Source organism: Sturnira hondurensis, unplaced genomic scaffold, assembly GCF_014824575.4.
Source record: "Sturnira hondurensis isolate 20B ecotype Veracruz unplaced genomic scaffold, ASM1482457v3 Scaffold0018437, whole genome shotgun sequence".
Lineage (NCBI taxonomy): Eukaryota > Metazoa > Chordata > Mammalia > Chiroptera > Phyllostomidae > Sturnira > Sturnira hondurensis.
This window is the reverse complement of record NW_028091068.1, coordinates 54,917-81,633: the sequence shown is the minus strand read 5'-3', so window position 1 is coordinate 81,633 and position 26,717 is coordinate 54,917. Positions and strand designations below refer to the sequence as shown.

At 55.7% G+C, this 26,717-nt stretch overlaps 3 protein-coding genes across 15 annotated transcripts; 2 read left to right on the top strand and 1 right to left on the bottom strand.

Moving 5' to 3' along the window:
• Positions 1-373: 373 nt before the first annotated feature.
• TSEN34 (tRNA splicing endonuclease subunit 34) lies at positions 374-4,753 on the bottom strand. 6 transcript variants are annotated; one of them, XM_037069114.1, is made up of 6 exons: positions 4,735-4,753; positions 4,526-4,580; positions 3,540-3,786; positions 3,024-3,267; positions 2,616-2,873; positions 374-874 (listed from the first exon to the last, which is right to left on the bottom strand). In XM_037069114.1, the coding sequence occupies exons 3-6, from the start codon at positions 3,780-3,782 to the stop codon at positions 687-689; spliced, it is 933 nt and encodes a 310-aa protein (XP_036925009.1). In that variant the 5' UTR covers positions 3,783-3,786; positions 4,526-4,580; positions 4,735-4,753; the 3' UTR covers positions 374-686. The 6 variants fall into 6 exon arrangements, with proteins under 6 accessions (XP_036925009.1, XP_036925008.1, XP_036925012.1 ...); XM_037069113.1 differs by lacking the exon at positions 4,735-4,753 and having other exon boundaries at positions 3,540-3,804; positions 4,526-4,692; XM_037069117.1 differs by lacking the exons at positions 4,526-4,580; positions 4,735-4,753 and adding an exon at positions 4,374-4,455.
• MBOAT7 (membrane bound acylglycerophosphatidylinositol O-acyltransferase MBOAT7) lies at positions 4,199-16,252 on the top strand. Of its 8 annotated transcripts, XM_037069109.1 has the most exons (9): positions 4,199-4,285; positions 5,038-5,237; positions 6,221-6,299; positions 6,402-6,531; positions 7,057-7,183; positions 8,944-9,103; positions 10,378-10,738; positions 12,975-13,151; positions 15,605-16,252. In XM_037069109.1, the coding sequence occupies exons 3-9, from the start codon at positions 6,224-6,226 to the stop codon at positions 15,990-15,992; spliced, it is 1,419 nt and encodes a 472-aa protein (XP_036925004.1). In that variant the 5' UTR covers positions 4,199-4,285; positions 5,038-5,237; positions 6,221-6,223; the 3' UTR covers positions 15,993-16,252. The 8 variants fall into 8 exon arrangements, with proteins under 8 accessions (XP_036925004.1, XP_036925003.1, XP_036925002.1 ...); XM_037069108.1 differs by lacking the exons at positions 4,199-4,285; positions 5,038-5,237 and adding an exon at positions 5,315-5,435 and having other exon boundaries at positions 6,219-6,299; XM_037069107.1 differs by lacking the exons at positions 4,199-4,285; positions 5,038-5,237 and adding an exon at positions 5,315-5,561.
• On the top strand, positions 4,355-26,524 carry TMC4 (transmembrane channel like 4). Its single transcript, XM_037069102.1, has 16 exons — positions 4,355-4,360; positions 16,872-16,972; positions 17,659-17,869; positions 19,090-19,235; positions 19,391-19,623; positions 19,742-19,863; positions 22,484-22,631; positions 23,411-23,578; positions 23,825-23,988; positions 24,221-24,347; positions 24,535-24,632; positions 24,916-25,096; positions 25,352-25,482; positions 25,582-25,737; positions 26,188-26,266; positions 26,372-26,524. Exons 2-16 carry the CDS (start codon positions 16,894-16,896, stop codon positions 26,438-26,440), a joined length of 2,112 nt encoding a protein of 703 aa, XP_036924997.1. The 5' UTR covers positions 4,355-4,360; positions 16,872-16,893; the 3' UTR covers positions 26,441-26,524.
• Positions 26,525-26,717: the final 193 nt, after the last annotated feature.

The window sequence follows — 26,717 nt, the reverse complement described above, 5'->3', positions numbered from 1 at the left end:
CTGGGGGCCTGGCCTGAAACCGAGGCCTGTACCCTGATTGAGAGTTGAACTGGCGACCCTTTAGTTGATAGTCTGGCATTCCATCCACTAAGCTATACCAGCCAGGGCTGTTCATGTGTTATTTTCATTTATATCCTTGTATGCATCTGAACTATGTCATGAAAATCTTTCCAAAGGGAAGTCTAACACTGGGAATGGCTCAGGCTTCATTCAGAGTCACAAAGACCAGGTTTTAAATCCCAGCCCTGCTGCTTACTAGCTGTGTGACCTTGGACAAGTCATTTCCCCTCCTCTAGGCTTTTCCTCATCTGTATAAGTAGATTAAAATGGCCACATTTCCCAGGACCATCCTAAGGATTCAAATCACAAGCTCCACATTTATTCAACAAGTTTATTGAGAGCTCTTGGGACCTAAGCCCTGTAGAAAATAGAGATGAATCAAACCCAGTCTTCACTCTCAAGAAGTTCACAGTTTGGAAATAGGTAACTACAAAAACGATACAGCCAACAAGTGCTTTGAAACAGGGTGGGGCATAAAAAGAATATAGTGTTTATAAATTTGCAGTCAAAAACTAACCATAGGGAGAGGTCGGAAGGTGTCCTATCCTCCCACGCAGAGATGAGCTTGGGACCACCTAGAAAGGCTCTTAACACAAACACGCCCACACCCCACAGGTCTCTGGAGTTCACTGCAGGCCGGCCCACTGCAGGGAGGTGTAGACCACCTTACCATCAGACTGCGGAGAACAGAGGAGCAACGTCTTTCTGACGCTGGTTCCGAGGCGGCCAGCAGAAACCAGGTCCTGGAGTGGGATGGGATCCCCAGGAGCCCAGCACTGGGCAATGTAGTGGGCATGGAAACGGAGCGGGTCACCTGGGTAAGGAAGAGAGGCATGCAGCAATTCCGATAGCATTGGCTGGAAGACCAGCTATAGGGAAAAGAATCATTTTAGCAATCACTGTATTTATTATTATTATTATTTTGGTATTTCATTTATTTATTTTTAGAGAGAGGGGAAAGGAAGGAGAAGGAGTAGGAGAGAAACATGAATGTGTGGTTGCCTCTCATGTGTCCCCTACTGGGGACCTGGCCTACAACCCAGGCATGTGCCCTGACTGGGAATCGAACTGGCGACCCTTTGCTTCACAGGCCCATGCTCAATCCACTGAGCTACACCAGTCAGGGCCACTGTGAGTATTTTAAAACAGATATCCTTAGGCTCAGAAATTTGTCTTCTCAAAATTTTTCTCAAGGGGTCCACCCACAAACATTGCCCAGTGCTAAGACTCTCACACCTCATCTGCAGAAGACTTAGTGGACAGTTTCCAATCAACAGTTAAGCTCTGACTACTTTTCAGGTAGCTCTATCTTTTCATATTCTTAGGGGAAATAAAAATGGTGATTCACCCAGGCTGGTGTAGCTCAGTGGACTGAGCGTGGGCCTGTGAACCACACAATCGCAGTTCAATTCCCAGTCAGGGCACATGCCTAGGTTGCAGGCCAGTTCCCAGCAGGGGACTCATGAGAGGCAACCATACATTGATTTATTTCCTTCCTTCTCTTCCCCTCTAAAGATAAATAAATAAAATATTAGGGGGAAAAAGGTGATTCTCTGCAGATTTATGTTTTTTAACTTTTAGTTACACAGTAAAGACACCCTTACTACAAATTCATGTTAACTGATTCATTAAAAGTTTCTTTACCACCCCTGGCTGCTGTGGCTCAGCGGACTAAGTGCTCGTCTGCCAACTGAAATGGCACCAGTTTGATTCCCAGTCAGAGCATATGACTGGATTACGGGCTAGGTACCCAGCTGACGGCATGCTGGGAGAGGCAATCAGTCCGTGTACCTCTTGCACATACATGTTTCTCTTCCTCTCTCCCTCCCTTCCCCTCTAAATATAAATAAATAAAATCGTTTTTTAAAAAGTCTCTTTAGCTATACCTGATGCAAATTCCCTTTCAGAGGTAACCATTGAGTTTGGCTAGAGTACATCCTTTCACACCTTTTTCTACTTTTTTGATGGGGTTCTCTTAGTGTACTTAGTTATCCATTTTATTACAAGTTCCTTTCATATTCTTTCACTTAAATCACAATTTTAAGACTACTTAAATAATGTGTATATAACTGCATAACAATATAAAATATGATTTACTTTTTACTATACACATTTCTTTCTTTTTTCTTCTACTATACACATTTTTCTACACACTTTTCTTTTTCTCTCCCTTCAGTCATTTTAAAAATTAATGTACATGGACCTATACCAACCTGACAACTAATGGTTTCTCTGACAGCTAACAGTGATGTTTAACCACTAAGCTGTTACTCATTATTCTGGTTATCTAACTTTTGAATACTGTAAGGAATCCTGAAATGAATATTTCTTATATGTTTGGTATACATATCAAAGTATTTCTAACTGAATCTTCCAGATGAAAGGACGTGTTAATAAAATTTCCTATACTCCTCTCCAAATAAGCCTGGGTTCCCAAGTGTTGCCTGTCCTTCCATGTATTTCAGAAGCTGAGAAAATGAGACAAAGGAAAAATGCAGAATGTCGTGGGATTGTGAGGAAAGGGGCAGCAACCAGAGGTACCAACCCAAACTCACCAGGATAGACTAGGAAGTCGCCCCCAAATTTGCCAGCTGCACTGAGGAAGAAGCCTCGCTCCCACAGGTCTCTGTAGATGCTGTAGCGCAGCTCATGGACTGGACGGCCAGCATGGGGCCAGTCCTTGGACTGGACACGCCAATCCAGGGGCCTAGCCTTGATGGGTCGAGGCCTAGCAGTGGCTAGCTGGACGAGCATAGCAGACCTCGGCAAGAGGATGACTCCATCTGAAGGCCCTGGTTGGGGAGAGGTGGAGCCTGGAGGAGGTAAACCCAAGAGTTGGGTGACTCCAAGATGCAAAGTCTTCCCATCCCCAAGGGAGTCCAGGCCCTAGAGTCCAAGCCAAAACTCCCAAAAGTTCTCTCACCCCCTTCCCCTAGCCCCTAGTCTGCACCTCCCATCCTCACCTGCTTCCTCCTGTTCTCCAGAAGCCTGGCTAGCACTGGCCCCATTCTCTCCAGCCGCTTGGTTCCCACTGGCCTCCTGGCTCTCACTGGTCGCTGAATTCTGTTGCACCTTCTGTTTCTTGGCAGCCTGGCCCTCTTCAATCTTCCCTAAGAGCTCCTGACGACGGGTCTCACGGGCCTCAGCTGCCAGGGCGCTTTGCTCCTGGAAGCCCTGCTCCTGATGGCGCTTGTAGGATGCCACAGCCTGAGAAGTAAACTTAGCTGCAACCTCAGGATACCTCGGGGTATCCTTAGCTGCATACCTCGGGGAGGTATGCCCTCCTCAAGGAAGCCAGGAATCCTGACTCCCTGATCCTTCCCATCTCAGGGCCTGAACCTGTGGACCCAGTCTGCCATTCCCATGTTATCCCAGAATCCATGACTCGTAAACCCCTGGTCCACTCATGATCTCGGAATCCAGGTCTCCATCTTCTTCGCCCGAAAGTCGAATTTGCGCCCCCAGCCCGCCCCCCTTACCAGGCTGTGTTCGCGGGGATCCGGGCGCGGGGCGCTGACCAGGGTCACAGCACCGATCTCAGCCAGAAGCCGCGCCTCCTCGGGCATCAGCAGCAGCGGGAGGCCCAGTCGCGAGTTCTGACGAGGCGCGCGGGGCAGGGCGCCCACCGTGCGACCCCCAACTCCTAGTCGCTCCCGAAGCGCCTGCACTGCTTCGGCCCCCCACACCAGGGAGCGGCCGTTCGCCACCTCCACCACCAGCATCCTCCTGCGGGAGCCCGGGCACCTGGGTTACCAATAGAGCCGCCGGGAGCGCTCCCACCGCCTCAGGGGTCTGGGTGAAGCGCCGCCCCTGGGCCTCCGAAGGTAGAGCCTCGCTAGCCGCGCAGTCCGCCACCTGCACAGTAGGGGGGCAGGCCCCGCCCCCTGGCGGCAGGCACCACCCCCCGGCGATCCAGCCAGGCCCAGGGCCCCGGGAAAAAAGGCCCTGCCCCTTGCCGAGGCACCGGTGTCAGCATTCCGGTCTGGGCCAGGACTGTCGCAGCACCCGCCATCATGCCATCGCGCCTTCGCGCCTCCTAGAAAAGCCTCCTAGCGGAGTCACGCCCCCTGCCAGAGGTCCACTTGCACCGTCCTCTCGCAAAGCAGGTGTGTCCGTTCTGGCGTCCGGGTCAGCTGTGGGGACCTCCAGAGGCCAAAGCCCACTCCGATTCAGTAGGCTACGAACTCGGCTCCTCCCCCAGCACGAGGCCCGCCTTTCCCCGAACGTAAGCGGTTCCGCGTTCGGGAGCCCTCGGCCCGTCGGAACGAACAGACCCGCCCCTTTCCGAACAGAAACACGGGTTGTTCGCGCACCATTGGCTCCGGTCTTCCGCAGCCTGTGGCCCCACATCCTCCGGCCGCCAGCGGTCCCCAAGTTGGGAGTCCCCGCCCCCAGACGGAGCCGCGCAGCCGGAGGCCCCGCCCCCTTAGCACCGGCAGTTCATTCTCCGCTCGGGCGGGCTCACCCCACACGCGGGCGCGCGGTCGCCTCCTCGCTTCTCTTCAGAATGTGGCACCGTCCTCCGAGAAAACCAGTTAGTCAACTCGTAAACACCTACTCACAGTCCCAGCGGTGCCACCCCCTACGTAGCGCGCCACGCGCTGCTGCTTCCACACAACACCCCCGCGAGGTGTGGAACTGACACCACCCTGCGTCAATTTCGTCACACCTCACCTCCGCGAAGCCGGAAGCCTGGGTCGGGACTCCAGGGCCGTAGCCCCGCAGGGCCGTAGCCCCGCCTTCGCCTTGAAGTGAAACACCTTGACCCCGCCCCCTGAAACGCTCCTCCCCCTGTCCATAGGGTTCTGCGACTTTTGAACTTGAAACGCCTTTTCCCTGGCCCCGCCCTCCTGGGAGCCCGGAGGGAGAGGACGCCTCGGCCCTGGGAAAGTCCAGATCCCCGCCTCTTTCACGTGGCCCGAGCCTGTGGCCCCGCCTCCCTCCGTAACGTAAGACTCCTCCTATCAGCAAACCCAGGTCACTTGCACCGAACTATCTCCGAAAGAAACCGAAGCTGTGGCCCCGCCCACCTCCGTCCGAAGCTCTGGCTCCGTCTACTGCCGAACACAGACCTTCAGTAGTCGACTACTCCCGAAGAACACCGAAGCACTTAGCTCCGCCTCCAAGCTGTCTCCCGCCTCGTTCTGAACTCCGTCCTGGCCCCGCCCTCTTCCCGGGCGGGTCACGTCCCTCTGAGCCCAAAGCTCCGGAGCCTCCGCCTTCAGATCACGAAGCCCCGCCTCGTGGTGTATTCGGCTGGGTCGATCCTCCGTCCAGCTCTAGCCGCGGACGCGTGCTTCCGGCGCCCGGTGCCAGCTCTTTCCCGGCCTAGACCGTAGCCGGACGGGGTCGGCGCACCCGGCTCCGGCTCGCGCAGCTCGGTCGCCCCAGAGTGAAGCGGGGACGCCCTGGGCGGGGAGGCGTGACCGGCCGGGGGTGGACCGCGGGCCGGGACTGCTCGGCCACCTCCTGCCCAGCGGGCGCCGCGGAGCCGGGCCCAGGTGGGCCCAGGTGGGCCCAGGTGGGAGAGCCAGTAGACGCGAACGGGTCGCTGTGGATCGGCGGGTGACGGGGGCGGAGGCGGCGCTGGAGGGCAGCGGAGCTCGGGGTGGCGTAACCGCCTGTGGCTTCGCGGGGCGGACCTGACCTTGCTGGGTGCTCGTAGTCGGAGTGGGGCTGGGGAGAGGACCTGAGAAGACCCTCATGGGACCCGCTTTCCAGGTTGTAGGCAGAAGAGGGGTCTGGAGCTCCAAAACAGGCACAAGCTAGATTCCTGGACTCCTCTGAGCCCTCTCGAAGTCGGGTATGGGTCTGGAGACCTGCGTGCTCGAAGAGGGAGGCGCAGGGGGACCAGAAAGGGATTCCTGGATCCTCGAAGGAGGGAGGGGGTTGGAGGTCTGACCTCCTGGAATCTCAAAGGAGAGGAGGAGTAGAGGTCTGGGTTCTCAAAAGAGGGGGTCTGGAGATGGAATCCTCTATTCTCGAACGAGGAAGGACCTAGAGGTCCGGATTCTTATTCTCCTCAGAGAGGAGCTGAGGGTAGGACTCCACGATCCTCGACAACTGGGACCAAGGAGCAGATTCCCGAATCCTCGAAGCGGGAGGGGCTGGGAGTCCTGGATTCCTGGGTTCTCATTACGAACCTCTGCCCCTCCCCTAGACCATGTCGCCCGAAGAATGGACATATCTAGTGGTTCTTCTTATCTCCATCCCCATCGGCTTCCTCTTTAAGAAAGCTGGTGAGTCAGGTTCCCTCCCCAGTGGAAAATAAGGAGGGGTGGAGCAGGGTAAGGGGAACCCCCTAGAAGGTTCCAGGCTTATGCTGTCTGTTCTCCCTGCAGGACCTGGGCTCAAGAGATGGGGGGCAGCCGCTGTGGGCCTGGGGCTCACCTTGTTCACCTGTGGCCCCCACACTTTGCACTCTCTGGTCACCATCCTTGGGACCTGGGCCCTCATTCAGGCCCAGCCCTGGTGAGGATGGGGTGCGGGGAGATGGAGGGAGAGAGGAAGCAACCTGTTTCCTCTGGGTCTTTCTTGATTTCTGCCTTACTCTGTGGACATCTCTTGTTTATCTCTTGTTTCTTTGTGTCATTTTTCTGTTGTTTTTTTCTTTCTCTCCTGCCTTCTTCTGAGTCTTGTCCCTATGTGTTTGTCTGGGTTCTCTACATCCATGTCATGGATTCAGGAGAGAGGAGGACATTACTGTCTACTGGTCCCATCACCATTGGTATTCCCTCTCCTTCCCTCCCTCTCTCCCCTTCCTCCCAGTAGAAAGCATTCACCCTGAAGCTCTCTTAACCTCTTCTCATTCTTTTCACTGTTACTGTGCGTATTTGTATGCGGCTGTGCCTTTTACTGCTGTGTCAGTCTTGCTCATTCTGCCCCCATTTTCTGTCTCTGAAGGTGGGGAGGTGGGGGAGGATTTGTAACTAGAATCTGGGGAGGTGGAGGCCAAGTGCCCGAGCTCAGCACCACAGCCTCCTTCCTCTGCCCCAGCTCCTGCCACGCCCTGGCCCTAGCCTGGACCTTCTCCTACCTCCTGTTCTTCCGCTCACTCAGCCTGCTGGGTCTGCCCACTCCCACGCCCTTCACCAATGCCGTCCAGCTGCTGCTGACACTGAAGGTTAGATTCCCCTCCACCCTCCCCTGTGCCAGTTAACCCCCAATTTTACCTTCTCCTCCCTGACGCTCCCGTGGGGGACAAGGGAGGCTGGATTTTATCTCCCACACACCCGGAGGCGGGACTTCAACGCGTAGCTCTTCCCTGGGGTAAAGAGGTACCCCGAATTACACATGCATAGATGCCAGGTGCTGAGTAAGTGCCCACTAATATGCCCTCCTTGCATCTTTGGGGCAAGCCATTTTGCAAAAGAGGAAGAGCAGCTTTGAGGAGAAGGCCCTTATCTAAGAACAGGAAACCGGGACATCCAGGCCTGTCTCTCGGTCACCTGGGAAGATGGGTGAAAAGAGATTCCCAGGCCCCACCCCAGTGGTGAGTTCCCACTGTGCCTTGGGGTCCGGCGATACATCGGTGAGCTTCGAGCCAGGTCTCTTCGGGATGGGAATTCAGGGCAGGCAGCTGTTGCTTAGCCAGAAGAGTTGGAGGAACGGCCTTTCAGGAGCAGGGACAGCACATGGAGAAGGGAGCAGCTGGCTTCCAGTCCACAAGACTTGTCCAAGAAGGAAGGAGGAACAGCAGGGGCCACCCCACACAGGGCCCTGTGAGCCAACATCAGGAGTTTGGACTTCTTCCCGCGGGGGCCCAGCATCCCTTGGAAGAGGTTTTCGGTGTGTTGCTGTCATGGGACCAAACTTGCACATTTGAAAATACTCTGGGTGCTTCGAGGAGATTGCAGCAGAAAGACGCAAGATGGGATGAGGTCAGGCTCCGTAATCAAAGCCCAGCTGGCAAACAGTGGCGGCAGCTTGCTCAGGCCATCAGTAGGTCGGCAGTCTGAATCCCAACAGGAAACGGCGTTTAGGATAGCTTGAGCACTTACATTTACAACAGGATGGAGGACATGGAGGAGACAGGAGGGACAGCGCAGGAATCCTGGGCCAGCAGCTGGGGAGGGTCGCCCAAGGAACGAGAGGGGGTGCAGGTAGGGGAGCCTGGAAGGAGAAGACATGTAGAGGCACCCATCCTGAGATTTACCTGGGGTCGCGCCAGCCCAGAGTGGTCCTGCAAGGGAATAAAACTCCAGCCCTCAGTCCTGCCTTCCTCCCTCTCCACCTGAGGCTCTTGGGGGACTAAACAAGAGGAAGCAGGAAGGCGCAGAGCCCTTCCCTGATGCAGAGCCGGCCTTGGGTCTGTGCAGAGAAGGGTAGAGGGCAGACGTGGAGGGGCAGGCTGAGCATATTCAGCCCAGTAATGGGGAGCAGAACAAAAGAGAGACCTAAAGGGATAGATCTGGGGAGCAACTGGGTGGTGGTGGCATTGCCTGGAACGAGAGTCTAGAAGTAGATAGACCTGGTTCAGGGAATGGGTAATACTAGGTTCCACTGTGCACATGCCCAGTCGACATCTGAGTATGGGTAAGAGGCAACTTGGTGAATAGGTTTGGAGGAGAGAAGCCTGGCTGGGGGTAGAGTTTGGGAGTCCCGAGGTGTGGGTGGGGGTATCTGGATCTACAGAGGGCAGGCGAGAACAGAGAAATAAGGCCAGCAGGCCCAGGAGTGAGCCCCGGGGAAGGCCTATCAGCAGTAGAGGAACAAAAATTCCGTTTCTTGGGGCATACAACCCTAGATGCTCCCTGGGGAGTAGAGCTCAGCACCCAGCTGCACCCAGCATCCCTGGGCTCCCAAGAGGGGTAGCTTAAGGGAGGTGGTGTGAGGGGCTGCCAGGTCTGACCTGTGCCCCCCACACACACCCCTTTCCCCCAGCTGGTAAGCCTGGCTAGTGAGGTACAGGAACTGCACCTGGCCCAGAGGAAGGAAATGGCCTCAGATTTCAGCAAGGGGCCCAGGCTGGGGCTGCTGCCCGAAGTCCCCTCCCTGATGGAGACGCTCAGCTACAGCTACTGCTACGTGGGAATCATGACAGGTGAGTACACCTGCCCCTCAGGCCCGCCTCTCCTCGCCCTCTCTCTCCATTCCAGCATCTGCTGCTCTCAGGGTAAGCTTCTGTCTGACCCTACCCGTGGACCCAGGGCTCCTCCAAGGGAGACATGGATTGCTCCCAGTCTGCGGTCCTCATAGCTTTTTAGGGGCAAATAGGAGATGAAGGAGAAAAGTCTATGCATATTTACTGCCCAGGGAACAAATATGCACAGCTTACGGCTGCATTTTAGTTTCAGAAAATGCTTGTCGTAAATGTTGACCTCATACAAGGCTCTCTTTTTTATGACAACTTTATTCAGCTGTACTTGAACGTATTTTCCCACCAAGAATCATGCCCAGGTCCCTGGCTTTTGCTATGTTCATGGAATTGTGCAACCATCCCTACCACGTAGCTGGAGGGACAGTTTCATCACCTGGAAAGGAAACACTGCCCCCTTTAGCCACCATCCTCCTAACCTCTTTGCAATCCCAGTCCGTGGAAACCACTGATTAACTTTCTGTTCATGTGGTTTTGCTTATTGGGACCATTTTAGAATGGAAGTGTATGGCATGTGGCCTTCTGTGACCTGTAAGGCTCCTTACCCCAGCCACTTATGTGTTTTGGGTATTATTATTATTATTATTAGAGAGGGGGAAGGGAGGGAGAAAGAGAAGGAGAGAAACATCAATGTGTGGTTGACTCTGGAGCGCGCCCCCTACTGGGGGCTTGGCCCACAACTCGGGCATATGTACCGACTGGGAATCCAACCTGCGACCCTTTGGTTCCTTGGCTAGGGTTCAATTCCCTGAGCCACACCAGCCAGGCCCCTTGTCATTTCTGTTCATCTCCCTTTCCCCTGCCCTAAGTCAGGCCATCGTGTTATCTGAAACAGTCCTGCATTTTCCATCACTGCCCTTCCGCTGTCCCCGCCCTGCTCAGCAGCCGAGGGGTCTCCTGAAACGTGACCGGCACTCGGCACTTCCTGCTGAAACACCCCACCGGGGTCTCCTAGCGCTGAGAACGAAGTGCAGAGTCCTCCAGGGTTCCTGGGAATGAGTCTGTCGGTCTCTCTGTCCGACCGACTCCATTTGCATCAGAGCCTCGTTGCCTCTCACTCTCAGGGGTCTTTGTCCCTCTCTATAATTATCTGTCCATCTTTTCTTCTCTCTGAATCCCCGGGCCTCCCCTCTGCATCCTTGTCCCTTTCCCTGTGGGTCTCCTTCCCCGGTCCCCGCCGGCCCCGTCTCTGACAGCTGCCCCTGCCCCTCCCGCCACAGGCCCGTTCTTCCGCTACCGCACGTACCTGGACTGGCTGGAGCAGCCCTTCCCCGGCGCGGTGCCCAGCCTGCGGCCCCTGCTGCACCGCGCCTGGCCGGCCCCGCTCTTTGGCCTGCTCTTCCTGCTGTCCTCGCACCTCTTCCCGCTGGAGGCCGTGCGCGAGGACGCGTTCTACGCCCGCCCGCTGCCTGCTCGCCTCTTCTACATGATCCCCGTCTTCTTCACCTTCCGCATGCGCTTCTACGTGGCCTGGATTGCGGCCGAGTGCGGCTGCATCGCCGCGGGCTTCGGGGCCTACCCCGTGGCCGCCAAAGCCCGGGCCGGGGGCGGACCCACCCTCCAATGCCCACCCCCCAGCAGGTCAGGCAGCGGGAGGGAGGTGACCCAAGACCTGGCAGGCCCCATCACCACGGGGGGGCCCTGCCCCTACCCGGGAGGATACTGGGGAGCAGGGGGCAGGTCCGCCACCTGTTGTTGGCACAGCGTCCCCCCTGGGCCACCACAGCCCATCTTCTCCTGTCCTGGGGAACAGTTGTGGATAATCCCTTGTTGCCAGCGCTTGCCACCCTTTGGGATGAGGGTTTGCCCTTTGTTGCTAGGAAGAGGAAGGTGATATCCTAGCAACCATCCCTCTGTTGCCATGGAAGTGTCACCCCAATAACCCAATTGTTCCTGGTTGTTCAGGATGCTGTCCTTGGGCGGTGATGGCTTGCTCTTTTGTTGCTAGGGAAATGGTTCATTGGGAAACTGGACCCCACTGGTTGCTAGGGAAGTGGGTTCCCTAGCAACCTCGGTCCAATCCTTCCAGCCAAAAGGGATGCTCTTTGCTGCCATGGAAATGGCGACCTCTAAACTTCCCCTTTGTTGCTGGGAGCCAGCACTCCCCGCCCTTGGAGTGTCATCACATAACTTGCAGGTGCCCTCTGTTTCTAAAGAAACCACATCCCTGACGGTGCTGGCCTCTAGCAGAGGGGACACCATTCCTAGCAACCATAGGTTGCCTTCTTATGTTGCTAAGGAACTTCTTATGTTGCTAAGGTAACAAAGGATTGACATTGTTGCTTGTAATGCCACCCCCTCTAGCTCCTTCAGTGCCAGGTAAGAAGCAATGGTGGTCATCTAACACCTCTCTCGTTGCTAAGGAAGTGTTGCTCCTGGGTTGCTAGGGAAATGGTGCCCCTAGCAACAGAGAATGGACTGACTCTCTGTTACTAGCAAGCATGGTCAGCTTCGGCCAAGGCTGGGGGAGCAGCCCCTCCGCGATGTAAGTTACGAAATATTCCTTGATAGGGTGGGGCCCTCCCCTCATACATATGCACTGCCATTCTGTTTTGGTGGGGATGGCCCCCCAGCGTGAACTTTTTCCCACTGCCCTCGTGGGGGCCTCCAGTTACTGGGGGGGGCGTCCCCCAGAAAATGTCAGGCGGAAGCCAAAGGCTTTTTTTTTTTCTTTAAAAAAAAGTTTTGTTTTTTATTGATTGATTTGAGAGAGAGAGAGAGGGAGAGAAGAACATCAATTTTTTATTCCATTTATTTATGCATTCACTGGCTGAGCCTTGTACACACCCTGACTGGGCACTGAACCCACCACCTTGGCATATTGGGATGGTGCTCTAACCGACTGAGCTCCCCAGCCAGGGCTGGAAGGCTTTTCTGACCCTGGTAGCCCCACTCCAAGTGGATGGCTCCCCTCCCATTATTAGAAGCCACCAGGGCCCGGGCTGGTGTGGCTCCATGCACTGAGGGCCTGCGAACCAAATGGTCGTAGGTTCGATTCCCAGTCAGGGCACATGCCTGGGTTGCCAGCCAGGCCCCCAGTAGCGGATGTGTGAGAGGCAACCACACATTGATGTTTTTCTCCCTCTCTCCTCCCCTCCTTTCTAAAAATACATAAATAAATAAATCTTAAAAAAGAAGTCACTAGGGGCTCAGTGGGCCAAGGATGTCCCCTGCAGCAAGGGGGCATCAGCACCAGTGACCTAGGAACCATCATTTTGCTGGGGATGACACTTCTTGAACAATCATATGGACCAATAGCCAAAGGCCCTTTCCGCAAACTTTTCTAGACATCCAAGGCATTGTTGCTAAGGAACACCCTTTTCCTAGCAACAGAGACCATCCAGGCCTAGAACATCTCCTTAGCAACCACAGACCACCTCCTGGTTAAAGATACTATTTTCCTAGCAACCACTGTATCTGACAACACCAAAAGGACCGCACTCAGAGGTTTCTCCAAATACACCGAGCTTGGTTGCTAAGGAATGGCCTTTCCCTGGCATCCGAGATCAGTGAAGGCTCAGGTTGCTAAGGACCAGTAGCCTAGCAACGGGTAGCTCTTCACGGCTTTTTCGCAGGGCCTCATTTCCAAGAGAACAGTTATTGATGAACTCTGCACCCCCTTTTCACCATCCTCCCCAAAGAGGGCTCCTTGTCTGGGCTACCCTCCCCCGTTGCCCTAGCCACCGTGACAGCCAGAGAGGGCTGTCATCTGCCCAGGATCCCCTCCTTAGCATCGGGGCTGGGACAGTAGCCAGTGTCGGGAAGGTGCCTGGCTGAGTTGCATGTCTGTCCCCCACCCTCATCCTCCACCCCCCAGTCTGGAGAAGGCGACTGCCCTGGAGTACGACTATGAGACCATCCGCAACATCGACTGCTACCACACAGACTTCTGCGTGCGGGTGCGGGAGGGCATGCGGTACTGGAACATGACGGTGCAGTGGTGGCTGGCGCAGTACATCTACAAGAGTGCGCCCACCAGCTCCTATGTCCTCAGGTGAGCCTGCCAGCCCTGGACCATACAGAACTCCATCTCCCAGCAGCACCCGGGGCTGCTTGCAGCTTCTCAGGCTGAGCCTCCACCCCTGATCGTCATGGGAGTTGTAGTTTCTTGAACTTGTGCTTCCGCTGACTGCATTACCTGGGTGAATTCTTCACTGTCTTTGGGCCTCAGTTTCTACCTCTGTAAAGTCAGCCTTACTGGACAGAAGGAGTACAGTGAATCCTGTGGACTCAATAGCCAGACTTTCTGGAATCTCAGCTCTGGAAATTAACTAAGAATCCTGGGACAGTGAGTTCTGTTTCCTCTGACACATGGGGGGAATGCTGTTACCTGTTTCATAGGCTGATGTGAGGATTGAGCGAGATAAAGTATGACGGGTACTTAATGTGAGGCCTGGCAGGTAAGTGCTAGCTGTATGTTAGGCTCTGTCATTCTTCATTCTTCCACTGTTTCTTGGGAAGGAGACCTTGTGCCCTCCCTTATCTTTCACAACCTTGGGAAGTAGGAACGGTTATTCCCATTTGACAGATGAGGAGAGTGAGACTCAGACACATTAGGTCCTCTCCAGAGGGTCTCTCAGCCTCCCTGGCGACACCAGATGAGGTCAGGATACCCGATGGCACTTTCTCATAACGAAGCCACTGGTGGTGGCAGTTCTGAAGGGGGACTCAGCTCAGTGTGTGATCTGATTTACGATCTAAAAATCAACTCTGGCCTGGTGTGCAGGGGGTAGGAGAGGTGGAGGGAGGCAGCAGGAGGTGAAGCCAGGGGACAAATTTGGAGCCCTTGGGGCTAGTGAGTTGGGAGGCGATGGTGTCCTGGAGTAGGGAAACAGGCTGGAAGTGGATGGATTTGAGGACTCAGGAGTGGCACAGACTGGATGTGAGGCATGAGAGAGGGTGTGAAACAGACACCCGGGTGATGGGCCCTGGTGACTGAGGGCAGGGCAGGGCCATCTCCCGAGAAGGGGAAGACTGGGCAGGAGGAAGTTGCGGGAGTGGGTGTGTAAGAACTGAGCCTTGGGCTAACTTTGAGGTGACTGTTAGAAGATTCCCAGCTGGGGGTGTTGGACAGGCTGTTAGTTCTGTGATTCTGGTGGTTTCTCAGAAAGGCTGGCAGGAGAAGTGGACACTTGTGCATCATCAGGAACAGGTGGTATTAGAACTCCCTGCAGTGGTTAAGCCCAGGGTTCTCGACTGGGGCTGTGGCACTGCCCCCCAGGGCACATTTGGCAACATGTGGGGATACTTTTTGTCATAACTGAGAGGTGCTCCTGGCATCTAGTGGGTGGAGGCCGGGGACGCTGCTCCGCATCCCAGGGTGCTCACAGGACAGTCCTGCAACAAAGAACCGGCCAGCCTGGAATGTCAGTAATGCTGAGACCCAGAAAGCCTGGTGTGGACCAAGGAGGAGGAGGAGCAAAGATACAGCCATGGGATTGGAGGGAAGTCTGGAAAGTGTTCATTGCAGGGGCTGGGGTGAGGAAACCAAATGTTTGTAGGCAGCGGGAGGCATCATTCTTGTCGGATGCTTCCAGGAGCTCAATGCGATGACGGCAGGTGTGCCGCTGGGCTGGGCGTGATGGAAGGCAGCAACCTTAACGGGAGCAGTGAGGAGAGTGGAAGTGAAAGGCAGACTGGGTAGGTCCGAGAGAGAATGGAAGGGAGACCTCAAGGAGTTGAGACGGGTCTTTGGAGAGGGTCTGCTGCGCAGGGAGCTGGGAAGGAAGCGTAGGAAGCAGATCGGGTGGAGGACAGGTCTGACTTTCCTGGCTATGAGTCCTCCTGTCCTGTTCCCCACTCCCCTACCCCGGGGGAAATGTCTTTAAATCCTGCCAAGCCAGGGAATCTCTCTCCACCATCAGCAGGAAAGAAGGAACACAGTTCTGTTCGTGAATGTGTGCTAAGTCAGATTGCCATGCCTATCACAAGTCACTCGCCAGTGAGGTCACCAAGACAGAAAGAAATCTCACCCTTTTTACAGGTCCACCCTTAGAGTCCTTTACACAGCACATCCTCAACCAGAACATAAGTTCTGGAGACCTCAAGAAAGAGCCTCCTTTCCTTTTTTTTTAAGATTTTTATTTATTTTTTAGAGTGGGGAAGGGAGGGAGAGAAACATCAATATGTGGTTGCCTCTCACACGCCCCCTACTGGGGACCTCGTCCACAACCCAGGCATGTGCCCTGACTGGGAATCAAACCTGCAACCCTTTGGTTCTCAGGCCAGTGCTCAATCCATTGAGTCACACCAACCAGGGCTGGATCAGCAATCTCGAACCTGAATCTCCAAAGAACTGGGTGGGGGCTCGGGTGCCCAGGTGGAGAGGAACAACAGCGATGAGAGGGAAGTTCACTGGGCTTCTGAAAAGAGTAGAGACTCCCAAATCTGAGGGAGGAGGGGCGGCGGGCCTGGGACTCCTGGGTCCTGACACTCTCCCTCCTGCAGGAGCGCCTGGACCATGCTGCTGAGCGCTTACTGGCACGGCCTGCACCCTGGCTACTACCTGAGCTTCCTGACTATCCCGCTGTGCCTGGCAGCCGAGGGCCGGCTGGAGTCGGCATTGCGGTGGCGGCTGGGCCCAGGAGGCCAGCAGGCCTGGGACTGGGTGCACTGGTTCCTGAAGATGCGGGCCTATGACTACATGTGCATGGGCTTCGCGCTGCTCTCCATGGGCGACACCCTCCGCTACTGGGCCTCCATCTACTTCTGCATCCACGTCCTGGCCCTGGCGGCCCTGGGCCTTGGGCTGGCTTTGGGTGGGGGCAGCCCCAGCAGGCGGAAGACAGCGTCCCAGGCCACCAGCCTTGCCCCGGAAAAGCTCCGGGAGGAGTAAGCTGCCAACACACCCTCTGCCAGTCGGGCCAGTTGTCAAGCTTCTGCCTGGGGATTCTGTGAACCAGGCTGCGGCCTGCTTTCCCCAAAAAGGCCCTCGGTGTGGCTCAGGGCCTGGGGCCTGGGGAGGATGCCCATCTCCACTCAGTACCTGCCTCTCGCAGGTACTGAGCCACGGTGCTCCCTGGTTCCCTGCCCGCTGCACTGCCGGCTCCAGAAAGTGCTTCCCTCCTGCAAAATCCAGATGCTGTCTAGATGAGACTCGCTCTGTCCTTGCCAAGCTTCAGGTTTTCAGAGAGCCGAACTCTGGACTCCCCCAAACAGCAGGCAGACAGGCAAAGTCCTCTTCTCTGCACCACAGTCGGGGGAGGAGCTCCAGAGTATGAGGAACCTCTTTCTTGTGGCCTTTGTCCCACTTTTATGTCATCACACCGTGTGTCAGGCCTGGAAGGGGACATAACCTCCCATTTCACAAAGGGGAAACTGAGGCACAGGTGAGCCGGCCTGGAGACTATGATTCCTGCAGCTGCCACCTGAGGGTCCCAGTGCTCCTGTGACCTAAGATGGCATCCGACTGTGCCGCTCTGTCCCAATAAAGTGTTGCACACAGGTCGTGTATGTGGAAGTGTCTGGCTGGTGGGCCGACATGGGGGGACTCGGGCCACCAAATCCACTGTCCTGTGTCCCGCCCAGTTCCCAGGATCCACACTGGCAACCTGTGGACTTCAGTTCCCAGGAGACCTTTGGGAGCAGCCGCCCTGAAAGGTTATGGGAAGTGCATGCAATTTTCCCTGGGCCACCTGGTGCCCAGGTAGGACCTGCCCTAGGCCCCGCCCTTCCCTCAGGCAGTGCCCTCTCAGCTGACGGCCGCTAGAGACAGAAACACAATCGCTCCTGGGGCCATGGAAGGAACCCCGGAGTGGGAACCTGAGACCTGGGGCTCCTCGGGAGGGTGGCCGGCAACTTGGAAGGCCAGGGCAGGTAGGGAGCAGGTGGAATCCCTCGGGCTGGCAGAAGTCCTGGGGGGGGGGGGTCAAGAAGGGAGGCCTGGTGACGCCTGGGTCCGGAAGGCAGAAGGGGGAGGGGTTTTGATTCCTGGGTTTCTGGGGGAGAAAAGAACTGGAGGTCGGGAATCCAGGGCCCTGGGGAGGAGAAGGCTAGGGGCTGGGACTCAAGGTGTCTGAAGAGGGAGAGGAGCACGACCCCAAACTCCTGTATAAAAGGTAAAGGCAGCTGAAGAATAGATTCCGGGGTGGGAGGGGCCAGGAGGGTGCATATTGTGTCTTAAGGAGGAGGGGCTGAGGGGCTGAGGGTCTGGGCCTCAGGGTCTGAAGGAGGAGGGGCTGGGGGCCTGGACCCCTGGGTCTGAGGGAGGAGGGGCTGGGGGCCTGGACCCCTGGGTCTGAGGGAGGAGGGGCTGGGGGCCTGGACCCCTGGGTCTGAGGGAGGAGGGGCTGGGGCCTGGACCCCTGGGTCTGAGGGAGGAGGGGCTGGGGCCTGGACCCCTGGGTCTGAGGGAGGAGGGGCTGGGGGCCTGGACACCTGGGTCTAAGGAGGGGATGGGGGCCTGGACTCTGGGGGCTGGGAGCCTGGATTCCTGGGTCTGAGGGAGGAGGGGCTGGGGCCTGGTCTCCTGGGTCCTCCTAGACCCCTGCCCTTCTATCCAGGCCCGTCGCTGTCCTCGGTGCTGAATGAGCTCCCCAGCGCTGCTACCCTTCGGTACCGAGGCCCTGGGGTGCTGCCCTGGGGGGCACTGGAAGAAGATGAGGATGGAGAGAGGAGCATCCAGGCCTTCGCAGAAGCCGCCCAGAAGGAGCTGCCAGAACCCGTCCCCTCCCGGGAACTGCCCTGGCCTATGCAGGCCAGACGGGCACACAAGTGAGCCCCACCTGCCACTTGGGCCATCTGTCCCGGCCTCTCTCCAAGCTGCTCCTCTGGGTTTTCTCAGGGAAGAAATGCTGCCCATCTGTGTCTCTGCCTCCCTGACTCTATGGAACCCCCCGTTTCTGGGGCTCTGGACTCCCTTCTTCCTCCAGCAGGTTCCCGTCTCCACTGGTCTTCCTCCAAGCCTCTGCCCACCTCTTACTATTTCTGTGTCTGAAGTCTGTATTAGTTTTCCCTCTCTGCTCTGTGTCCTCCTCCAAGGCTGTCCCTTTCTACTCCTTTCTTTGCTCTCCCCATCTCTGGACTTTACAGGGCCAGGGCAGGACGTAAAAACGCTGGGCCTCTCTCTAATTGTCAGGACAACAAGAGGAAAAACCTTGGAAACAGGCGTGAGGCCCTCACAAGAACGGGGCTCGTGTGGCTGCTCAGGTGGCCCTTGAAACAGACCCTTGTTGCTTTCCCTAATTCCGACACCAGTTCCGCTGTGTGTGTGTGAGGGGGTTCCCCCGCACAGCCCCAGGCAATTCCCAGGCACCAGCTGGGTGTCCTACAATGCAAGTCACGTCTGACACCGGCTACTTGGAGACAGTGTCAGAGCCCACAGGTTGGGAGCTCGGTTGGGCCCACAAACCTGCACCCACTTCAGACACTACTCCCAAGTCCAGCGTGTCACCCGAGCTCCTTACCAACCCGCTATAGCTCGGAGGTTCCCGCACTCCGTCCTTGGCTTTAGTTTGCCAGAGCGGCTCAGAGAAACCTTACGCACAACATCACACCTTTCCTTTTACTCCATCCTTTTTTTTTTCCGTTGGTTACTTTGATGATGGAAAAGAAAAATGATGGAAAGACTCCAAGAGTTTCCCTACAGTGAGAGGCCGGGTGAACCCCACCTGCCGGGAGAGTGAACATCACAGCCTCCCTTAGGTGCCCTGCGAGCCCCACCCCTGTCGCTCCCCTCCCTCCTGGGTCCGGATCCCTGAAGGGCGGGCTTCCCCTGCGCTGCTGCCTCTGGGACTGTGTGCATAGAAGCCCACAGTCTCGCCGTTCTGCCCGCTGCACCCCTGCTCAGCATCACGCAGTTTCTTTCTACCGCTGTAGCATCCGCGTTAGGAACCTACCACAACGCGCTGTCGGGCTGTTTCTCCATCTGGGCGGTTTCTATTTGCGGCAGCGAGGCCTTTCGTTGTACGTCTCTGACTCTGTTTCCCTCCCAGGCAGGGCCATGCCAGGGATCAAATGGCTCAGGTTTCGAGGTCCAGGGTGGCCAGGTGGGCCCTGATGCTTCGGAGGTCCAAGGAGAAGATGCGAGAAGGCCTGAACTCCTTGCAGCCCTGGGCGTGGACACTGAAGAGGATCGGCGGTGCGGTGGCGCTGGGGCTGGAGTCTCGGGATGGGCCTGGACTCCGGGGTCCGAGGGAGGCGGGGCTGGGGAGCCTGGACTCCGGGGTCCCAGGGAGGAGAAGCTGGGGGCCTGGACTCAGAAAGGACCCGCGGCCTGTCTGCCGCCCCCTGCAGGTCAGTTTGGAGCAGGCACCAAGTCCTACTTCTTGCTGCTGCGCTTCTTGCTGCTTCTCAACGTGCTGGCCTCCGTGTTGAAGGCCTGCATGACGCTGCTGCCCACCTGGCTGGACGGGGCTCCCCCGGGCCCCCCTGACCCTGGCGTTTCCTCGCCCTGCGGCTCCTATAATCCCTACCCCCAGGGCCTGGTTCCCTTCTCCTCCCAGCTCTTCAACCTGCTCTCCGGGAAGGTGAGTGCCTACCCCGTCTCCCCACGTCAGGGAGACCCTCTCTGAGCACCCCCCCGACGCCAAGTCCTGACCGCCCCCCAGCCCCATGGTGACCTCTGCTGCGTCCATCCCTTCCCAGGGTTATTTGGAATGGTCTCCTCTCTTCTACGGGTTCTACCCACCACGCCAGCGCCTGACCATCCCCTACCTGTGCTCCACCTTCCTCATGGGCCTCCTCTCCCTGCTGCTCATCCTGCGCCGGTGAGTGCCACCCCGCACGCGCAGACCCCGGACCCTGGGGCCGCCGTGGTGGTCGGAGCCCGCTCCCCGGGAGTCCTGGGCCTCGCTCCGTGATCCTTTTCTTGATGTTTGAGCTGAAATCCGTGTTTTAAATGCTTCATATGTGCTTAGGGTCAGGGATAACAAAGGAAAATTAGCCCCACCTGTGGCTGGTGGGGTAGGCATGCTATAAACAAGGAAGCAAATTAATTACAGTTTTTCCTGGAAGGGAGAGGTGCCAAATGGCAAACAAATAGCAGTTATTCATTTGCTCATTCACGCATGCAACAACTATTTACAGAGCAGCGGCTGTGTGCTGGGTATTGTTCTAGGCAGTTGGCCAGTCAGACAATGGAACAAGCAAACAAAAAGTCAACAGATCACGTACTCGTGGACCTGACACCTTAGCCAGGAGACGGGTGACAAGCCATAAGTCACAAAAGAGCCAATTATATGGCACATTAGAGGGCAAGGTTGTAGCTTCAGCTCAGGTGGGAGATGAGGGTTGCTCAGACCAGGATGGTAACAAGGAACGAATTTTGGATTTCTTTCTTTTCAAAAACTTTTTAATTTATTGGTTTGAGAGAGACATCAAGTTGTTGTTGCACTCAGTTATGCATTCACCGATTGATTCTTGTATGCATCCTGACTAGGGATCGAACCCAATACCTTGGCACATCAGGACGATGCTCCAACCGACTGAGCTATCTGCCAGGGCTGGATTTCTTTCTTTTTTCTTTTTTTTTTTTTTGACATTGAATTTTTCCAGCTGTTTTGAGATGCAATTGATATTGTAGAAGATGCAATTGGTATTGTAACATTGTAGAAGTTGAAGGTGTACAACTCATTGCTTCGATACACTTGTATACTGAAATAGATGACCTTACAGGGAATTTGATACACTTACATAGGATTCCTCCATCATGTTACATAATTACTCTGTGTGTGTGTGTGTGTGTGTGTGTGGTGAGAACATTTAAGATCTCCTCTCTCAGCAAGTGCTAAGTATGCAATACAGTATTTTTAACTATACCAGCATGCTGTGCTGTAGATCCTTAGGACTTAGTCACCTTCTATCTGCAACTTTGCGCCCTCGGACCAGCATTTCCCCATTTCGCCCATACACCTCTGACCTCTAGTAACAGGTTGCTTCCATGGCTTGGCTATTACAGTTAACGTGGCAATGAACATGGTGCCGCAGGTGTTTCTTGGAGAGAGTGATTTCAGTTCATTTGGATGCCTACCCAGAAGTGGGATCGCTAAACCACACAGTAGGTCTGTCTTTCATTTTTTTAGGAAATTCCATCCTGTCTTCCACAGTGGCTTTTGCAATTTGCAGTCCCCTTGAGAGTGGACAAGGGCTCCCTTTTCCTCACGTCCTCTCCAACACGTATCTCTTGTCTTCTTGATAACCATTCTAATAGGCGGAGGTGATATCTCAATGTGATTTTGATTTGTCTGTCCCTGCTTGGGCACCTTTTCATGTGCCTGTTGGCCAGTTGTATGTTTTGGGGGAAAATGTCTATTTTTACCTTTTTTGCTATTGAGTTGTATGTGTTTTGGATGGTAAGCTCTTACCAGGTAGATGATTTGCAAATGTTTTCTCTCATTCCGCAGGTCGCCTTTGAATGTTGTCAATGGTTTCTTTTGCTGTGTCAAAGCCGTGTCGTTTAGTCCCACTTATTACTTTTTGTTTTTGTGGCCTATGCTGTTGGGTGTCATATTCATAAAATCGTCACCAAGACCAATGTGAGGGAGCCTATTCTCCTATGTTTTCCTCGAGTTTTCCTCTAGTTTTCCAGTTTCAGGTCTTATGTTTAAGTATGTGTAATCCATTTACAGTTAATTTTGGTGAGTGGAGTAAAATAGGGGTTTAAGTTCATTCTTTTGCGCATGGTTATCCAGTTTTTCCACCACCATTTGTTGAAGAAACTATTCTTTCCCCATTGGGTATGTAGGCAAATATCAGCTGACTGTATTAAAAAAAAATCACGAACTGGCTGGTGTGGCTCAGTGGACTGAGCACTGGCCTGGGAACCAAAGGGTCACCAGTTCGATTCCCAGTCAGGGCACATGCCTGGGTTGTGGGGTCAGGTGCCCGGTGGGGTGGGGGCATGCAAGAGGCAACCACACACTGATGTTTCTCTCCCTCTCTTTCTCCCTCCCTTCCCTTCTTTCTGAAAATAAATAAATAAGATCTTTTAAAAAAAGAAATTGAACATGACCAGCCAGTGGAAGCCTCTTCAAGACCCCTTTAAGCTACCATGTTGCCTCCACAGTCTAGGAGGGGAGATAAACTGTGAGACAAGCTGTTAAATAAACAGCAAATCCACCCCTTCAGCTTGGGAGCGGTACTACATGGAAAACAAATGGAATGGTATGATAGAGGAGAGCCTCTGTCTCTCCCTTGGGTGCCTGATCTCCTCCTGGTCTAGCTCGGAATTTCTCTCTCGGACTGTGTGGTTCAGAGGACTCCTCGACCCTCTCTCCACCAGGTGGCAGCTGGCCAAATGCCCAAGACCTTAGGGTGTATTTTTCCTCGTTGTCGCCCCTGCTCTGGCTAGCCAGCCACATCATGTCTCCTGGGTCTCCCCTCTCCTAGCTCCGTGTCCGGGCTGAAGCAGACGTTGTTGGCCGAGTCTGGGGTCCTGACCAGCTACAGCCACCGGGTGTTCTCTGCCTGGGACTTTGGCCTCTGCGGCACTGTCCACGTGCAGCTGCGACAGCGCCTCATCCGCTATGAGTTGCAGGTGCGCCTAGGGGACGGGGGTCTACAACTGGATAGAGGCTGCGGTGGGCAGAGCTGAGAGAAAGGGCGGGGCCTAGACCGAGGATGGGGCGTCAGGGGAGTTGTTGGGTGGAGCTTCCTTCTCGGGAGGCAGGCCTTCGGGAATGCAAGTGTGGAGGGGCCTGGGGGGAGGCTGAAAGTCAAAGTCATGCTTCAGGTTGAAGGAAAAAGCTACCATTAGGAAAGAGGCGGGACCTAAAGCTCCTTGGTTCGAAGTTGAGAAGGGTGTGGACAGAAAGGGTTCGATAGAGTGGAATTGGAACTTGTACCAGGAGTGAGCACTGGGTGTGGCCTCGTGGGGGCGTGGCTTGGATGCTGGGCGGGGCCTCGGAGGGGCTGGGCGCGGAGATCTAAACTGTCACTGGGAGGGCCCGGGAGGGGCTGGAACAAGGATTATAAAAGTCCTTCGAAGGGTGTCCCGCCCTGGCTGGTGTGGCTCAGTGAACTGAGTACCGGACCACACACCAAAGGGTCTCCAGTTCCATTCCCAGTCTAGGGGCACGAGAGAGGCAACCACAGCAGGGGAGATGTTTCTTTCTCCTTCCCTTTCTGCTCTTTCTCCTTCTTTCTGCTCCTTCTCCTTCCCTTCCCCCCCTCTCTAAAAATAAACAAATAAATAGATTTAAAAAAAACAAAAGGTGGTGCGGGGGTTGCTACATCACTTGCAGTCGAGCTGGGGCTCCCCGCCACCAGCTGGGCCTGGGGAAATGGCGCCCTAGCGGATGGGTCTCCTGGGCGTAGGTGGAGCTGGAGGAGGCAGAGGTGCGGCGCCGGGCTGCAGTGCGGACTCTGGGCCAGCAAGCCAGGGTGTGGTTGGTGCGGGCGCTGCTCAACCTGCTGGTGGTCGCGCTCCTGGGGGCAGCCTTCTACGGCGTCTACTGGGCTACGAACACCACCGTGGAGCTACAGGTGTGGAGGAGCCTGGGGGGAGAGAGTCTGGGGACCCACAAACTACATTGCTGGGGTGGGGGTGGGGGTGGGGGTGGGGTGGGGGGGCTGACTTCTGTGATTCCTGGGCTGTGAGAGAGGAGGGATGGCGGGGTTATATTTGGCACTCAGATTTTAGGGTGCTGAAGGAAGCGGCTGGGGGACCACCTTTCAGCCTGCCTCCGCCAGGACCCCAGAGCCTCTTCCCTTGCCCACCTCCCCTCCCAGGAGGGGTCCCTTAGCCAGCAGATGCCGCTGCTAAAGCTCGGGGTGGATTACCTTCCGTCCATCTTCATCTCCGGGGTCAACTTCGTGCTGCCGCCAGTGTTCAAGCTCATTGCCCCTCTGGAGGGCTACACCAGGAGCCGCCAGATCATTTTAATCCTGCTCAGGTTGCAGCCTTGGGGGGTGGGCGGGGGGGTGGTGGTGATCGTGCAGGGCGTGTTTCGACACGGGAATCCCCGACGATATGGAGTCCGGCAAAATTTGGATTCAATCCTGGTCCTCTGTCGCTGAGCCTCGGTCTCCTCATCTGTGGATTGGGGAGATCTGTGACCAAGATCTGCCTGCACAGGAGGGGCCTGGCACTCAGTCCAGGCTGACCCCCTTTTTCTCTCTTGCTAGGACCGTGTTTCTCCGCCTGGCCTCTCTGCTGGTCCTGCTCTTGTCGCTCTGGAGTCAGATCACTTGCGGGGGCAATGCAGAGGCTCCAGCATGCGAGACCTGTGGCTACAATTACAAAGAACTCCCGGTGAGGAGGACATGGGCCCGGGACAACCGGGTCCTCCATCAGACGCCTGGTTTGGGAGGAAGGAGGAGGTAGGGCTAGAAGACTCCCTAGAAAGTATCTCACACGCTTGTGATTCGGAGACTCGGATGCTGGGGCCTCTGGGTGCCCGAGTCCTGAGGTCATCCTTACCCCTTTCTCCCTTCCCCAGTGCTGGGAGACTCGGCTGGGGCAAGAGATGTACAAACTCCTGATTTTTGACCTGCTGACTGGCGTGGCCGTGGCACTGCTCATCCAGTTCCCTCGGAAGTGAGAGCCCCGCCCTTCACGGTGGCCCCGCCCTCTTGAATAGGCCCCGCCCCACCGCCCAGTTCTCTCCCATTTTGCCTTTCAAGTGCTGCCTCTATTCCGTTTCTTTGCCCCTTCCACGTGTTAGATGACTTCTGCGGGCCCCGCCCAGGACACACCCCCAGGATGATTGACAGTTACGCCCCCCCTCAGATAGGCTCACTTTTGATTGGTAGGCAGGACGGTGGAGGCGGGGAAACCCCTGGCCGGCCCAGGAGTGACTCTGCCCGACCCCGCCCTTCAGGCTGCTCTGTGGTCACTGTCCCGGGGTGCTGGGTCGTGTGGCGACCCAGGAATTCGAGGTGCCCAATGAGGTGCTGGGGCTCATCTACACGCAGACAGTGACCTGGGTGGGGAGCTTTTTCTGCCCTCTACTGCCTCTGCTCAACACAGCCAAACTCCTGCTGCTCTTCTACTTGAAAAAGGTGAGGGGTGGAGGAATTGGGGTCGGTGGGAGGAAGGGACTGGGGGATGTGACTGGGTCCTGAAGGACTGACTCCTGGATGTAGGAGAAGGAGGGGCCTAGGGCATCTCAACTTTCAAGTCTGAGGGAAGAAGGGACCTGACTCTGGGGGACTCCTGGATCCTGAGTGAGGAGGGGCCGGGGCAGGGATTCCTGGACACGGAAACAGACTAGGGTTCAGACGCTCGTGTCTCAGATTCCCTTCTTCCCCTGCCAGGTCGTCCTCTTCTCCACCTGCTCCCCAGCCTCCCGCACCTTTCGGGCCTCCATGGCGAATTTCTTTTTTCCCTTGGTCCTTCTCCTGGGTCTGGCCATCTCTGCCGTTCCTGTGCTTTACAGCATCTTCCTGTAAGTGTGAGAGGCGTCTGCCTTTCCGCGCCTCACTGTGCCCTCATCCAGGATCCTGATTCTTGGCCATTCCTGAGCTCTGCCCGTCTCTGACTTCAGGATCCCACCTTCTAAGATGTGTGGTCCATTCCGGGGACAGTTGTCCATCTGGGCCCAGATTCCTGAGTCTATTTCCAGGCTCCCTCAGGGCACCCAGAACTTCTTCTTCTTTTTGGGGAGCCAAGCTTTTGCTGTGCCCCTTCTGCTGATCTCCAGGTGAGGAGGCCCAGACGGTTGGGCTTTAGTTTGAATGTATGTGATCTGGGGGCTCCACTGCCTGCGTCTGAGAGAGGAGGGGGGCCGAGGCCTAAACTCCTGGATCTGAAGAAAGGAGGGGGCTTTGGGGGGCTTTGGGCCTCGATTGCTGGGTCTGAAGGAGGGAGGGTGGTCCAGACCCCTGGTTTCTAAAACCCATACATTGAATATATTCTTTCTTTAAAAGTTTTCATATTTATTTATCTTTAGAGGGGAAGGGAAGGAGAGAAATATCAATGTATGGTTGCCTCTCATGAGTCCCCTGCTGGGAACTGGCCTGCAACCCAGGCATGTGCCCTGACTGGGAATCGAACCGCGATCATGTGGTTCGCAGGCCCGCGCTCAATCCACTGAGCTACACCAGCCAGGGCTACATTGAATATATTCTAAGAGCCTTCCTGCACCCTCTAGCATCCTGATGGTGTACACCCTGGCCCTGGCTAACTCATATGGACGCCTCATCTCTGAGCTCAAAAAGCAGATAGAGACGGTGAGCCAGGCCGAGTCCCTGGGAAGGAGTCTTGGGGAATATGGAAAAGGACACAGGAGAGAGAAGGTCTGTTTCACCTCCATGCCTCTCTACCCTTTACCTCAGGAGGCGCAGAACAAAGTCTTCCTGGCACAACGTGCTGTGGCGCTGAGCTCGGGCAACGGAGCTCTTTGACTTTCCTTGCCTGTCCTAGGGTGACGTCCCACTTTCAGACCCAGATCTGCTGCAAACCCTTTGTAAGCCTCGGCCACGTCATCTGTGAAATGGGAGAACTGGAGAAGATTACACCTTCTTCCAGCCCTGGGATTTCGAAATTTTCAGGGCCGTGGACACCCTGACTGTTCAGTGAATCTCATTCTTGAATCAATAAATACAGCAGAGTCAGCTGAGCTCTCTTTGAAACTTGCGGGCTTCAGCGGGGCACAAGTCAATCAAATATATTGGTCAAGAG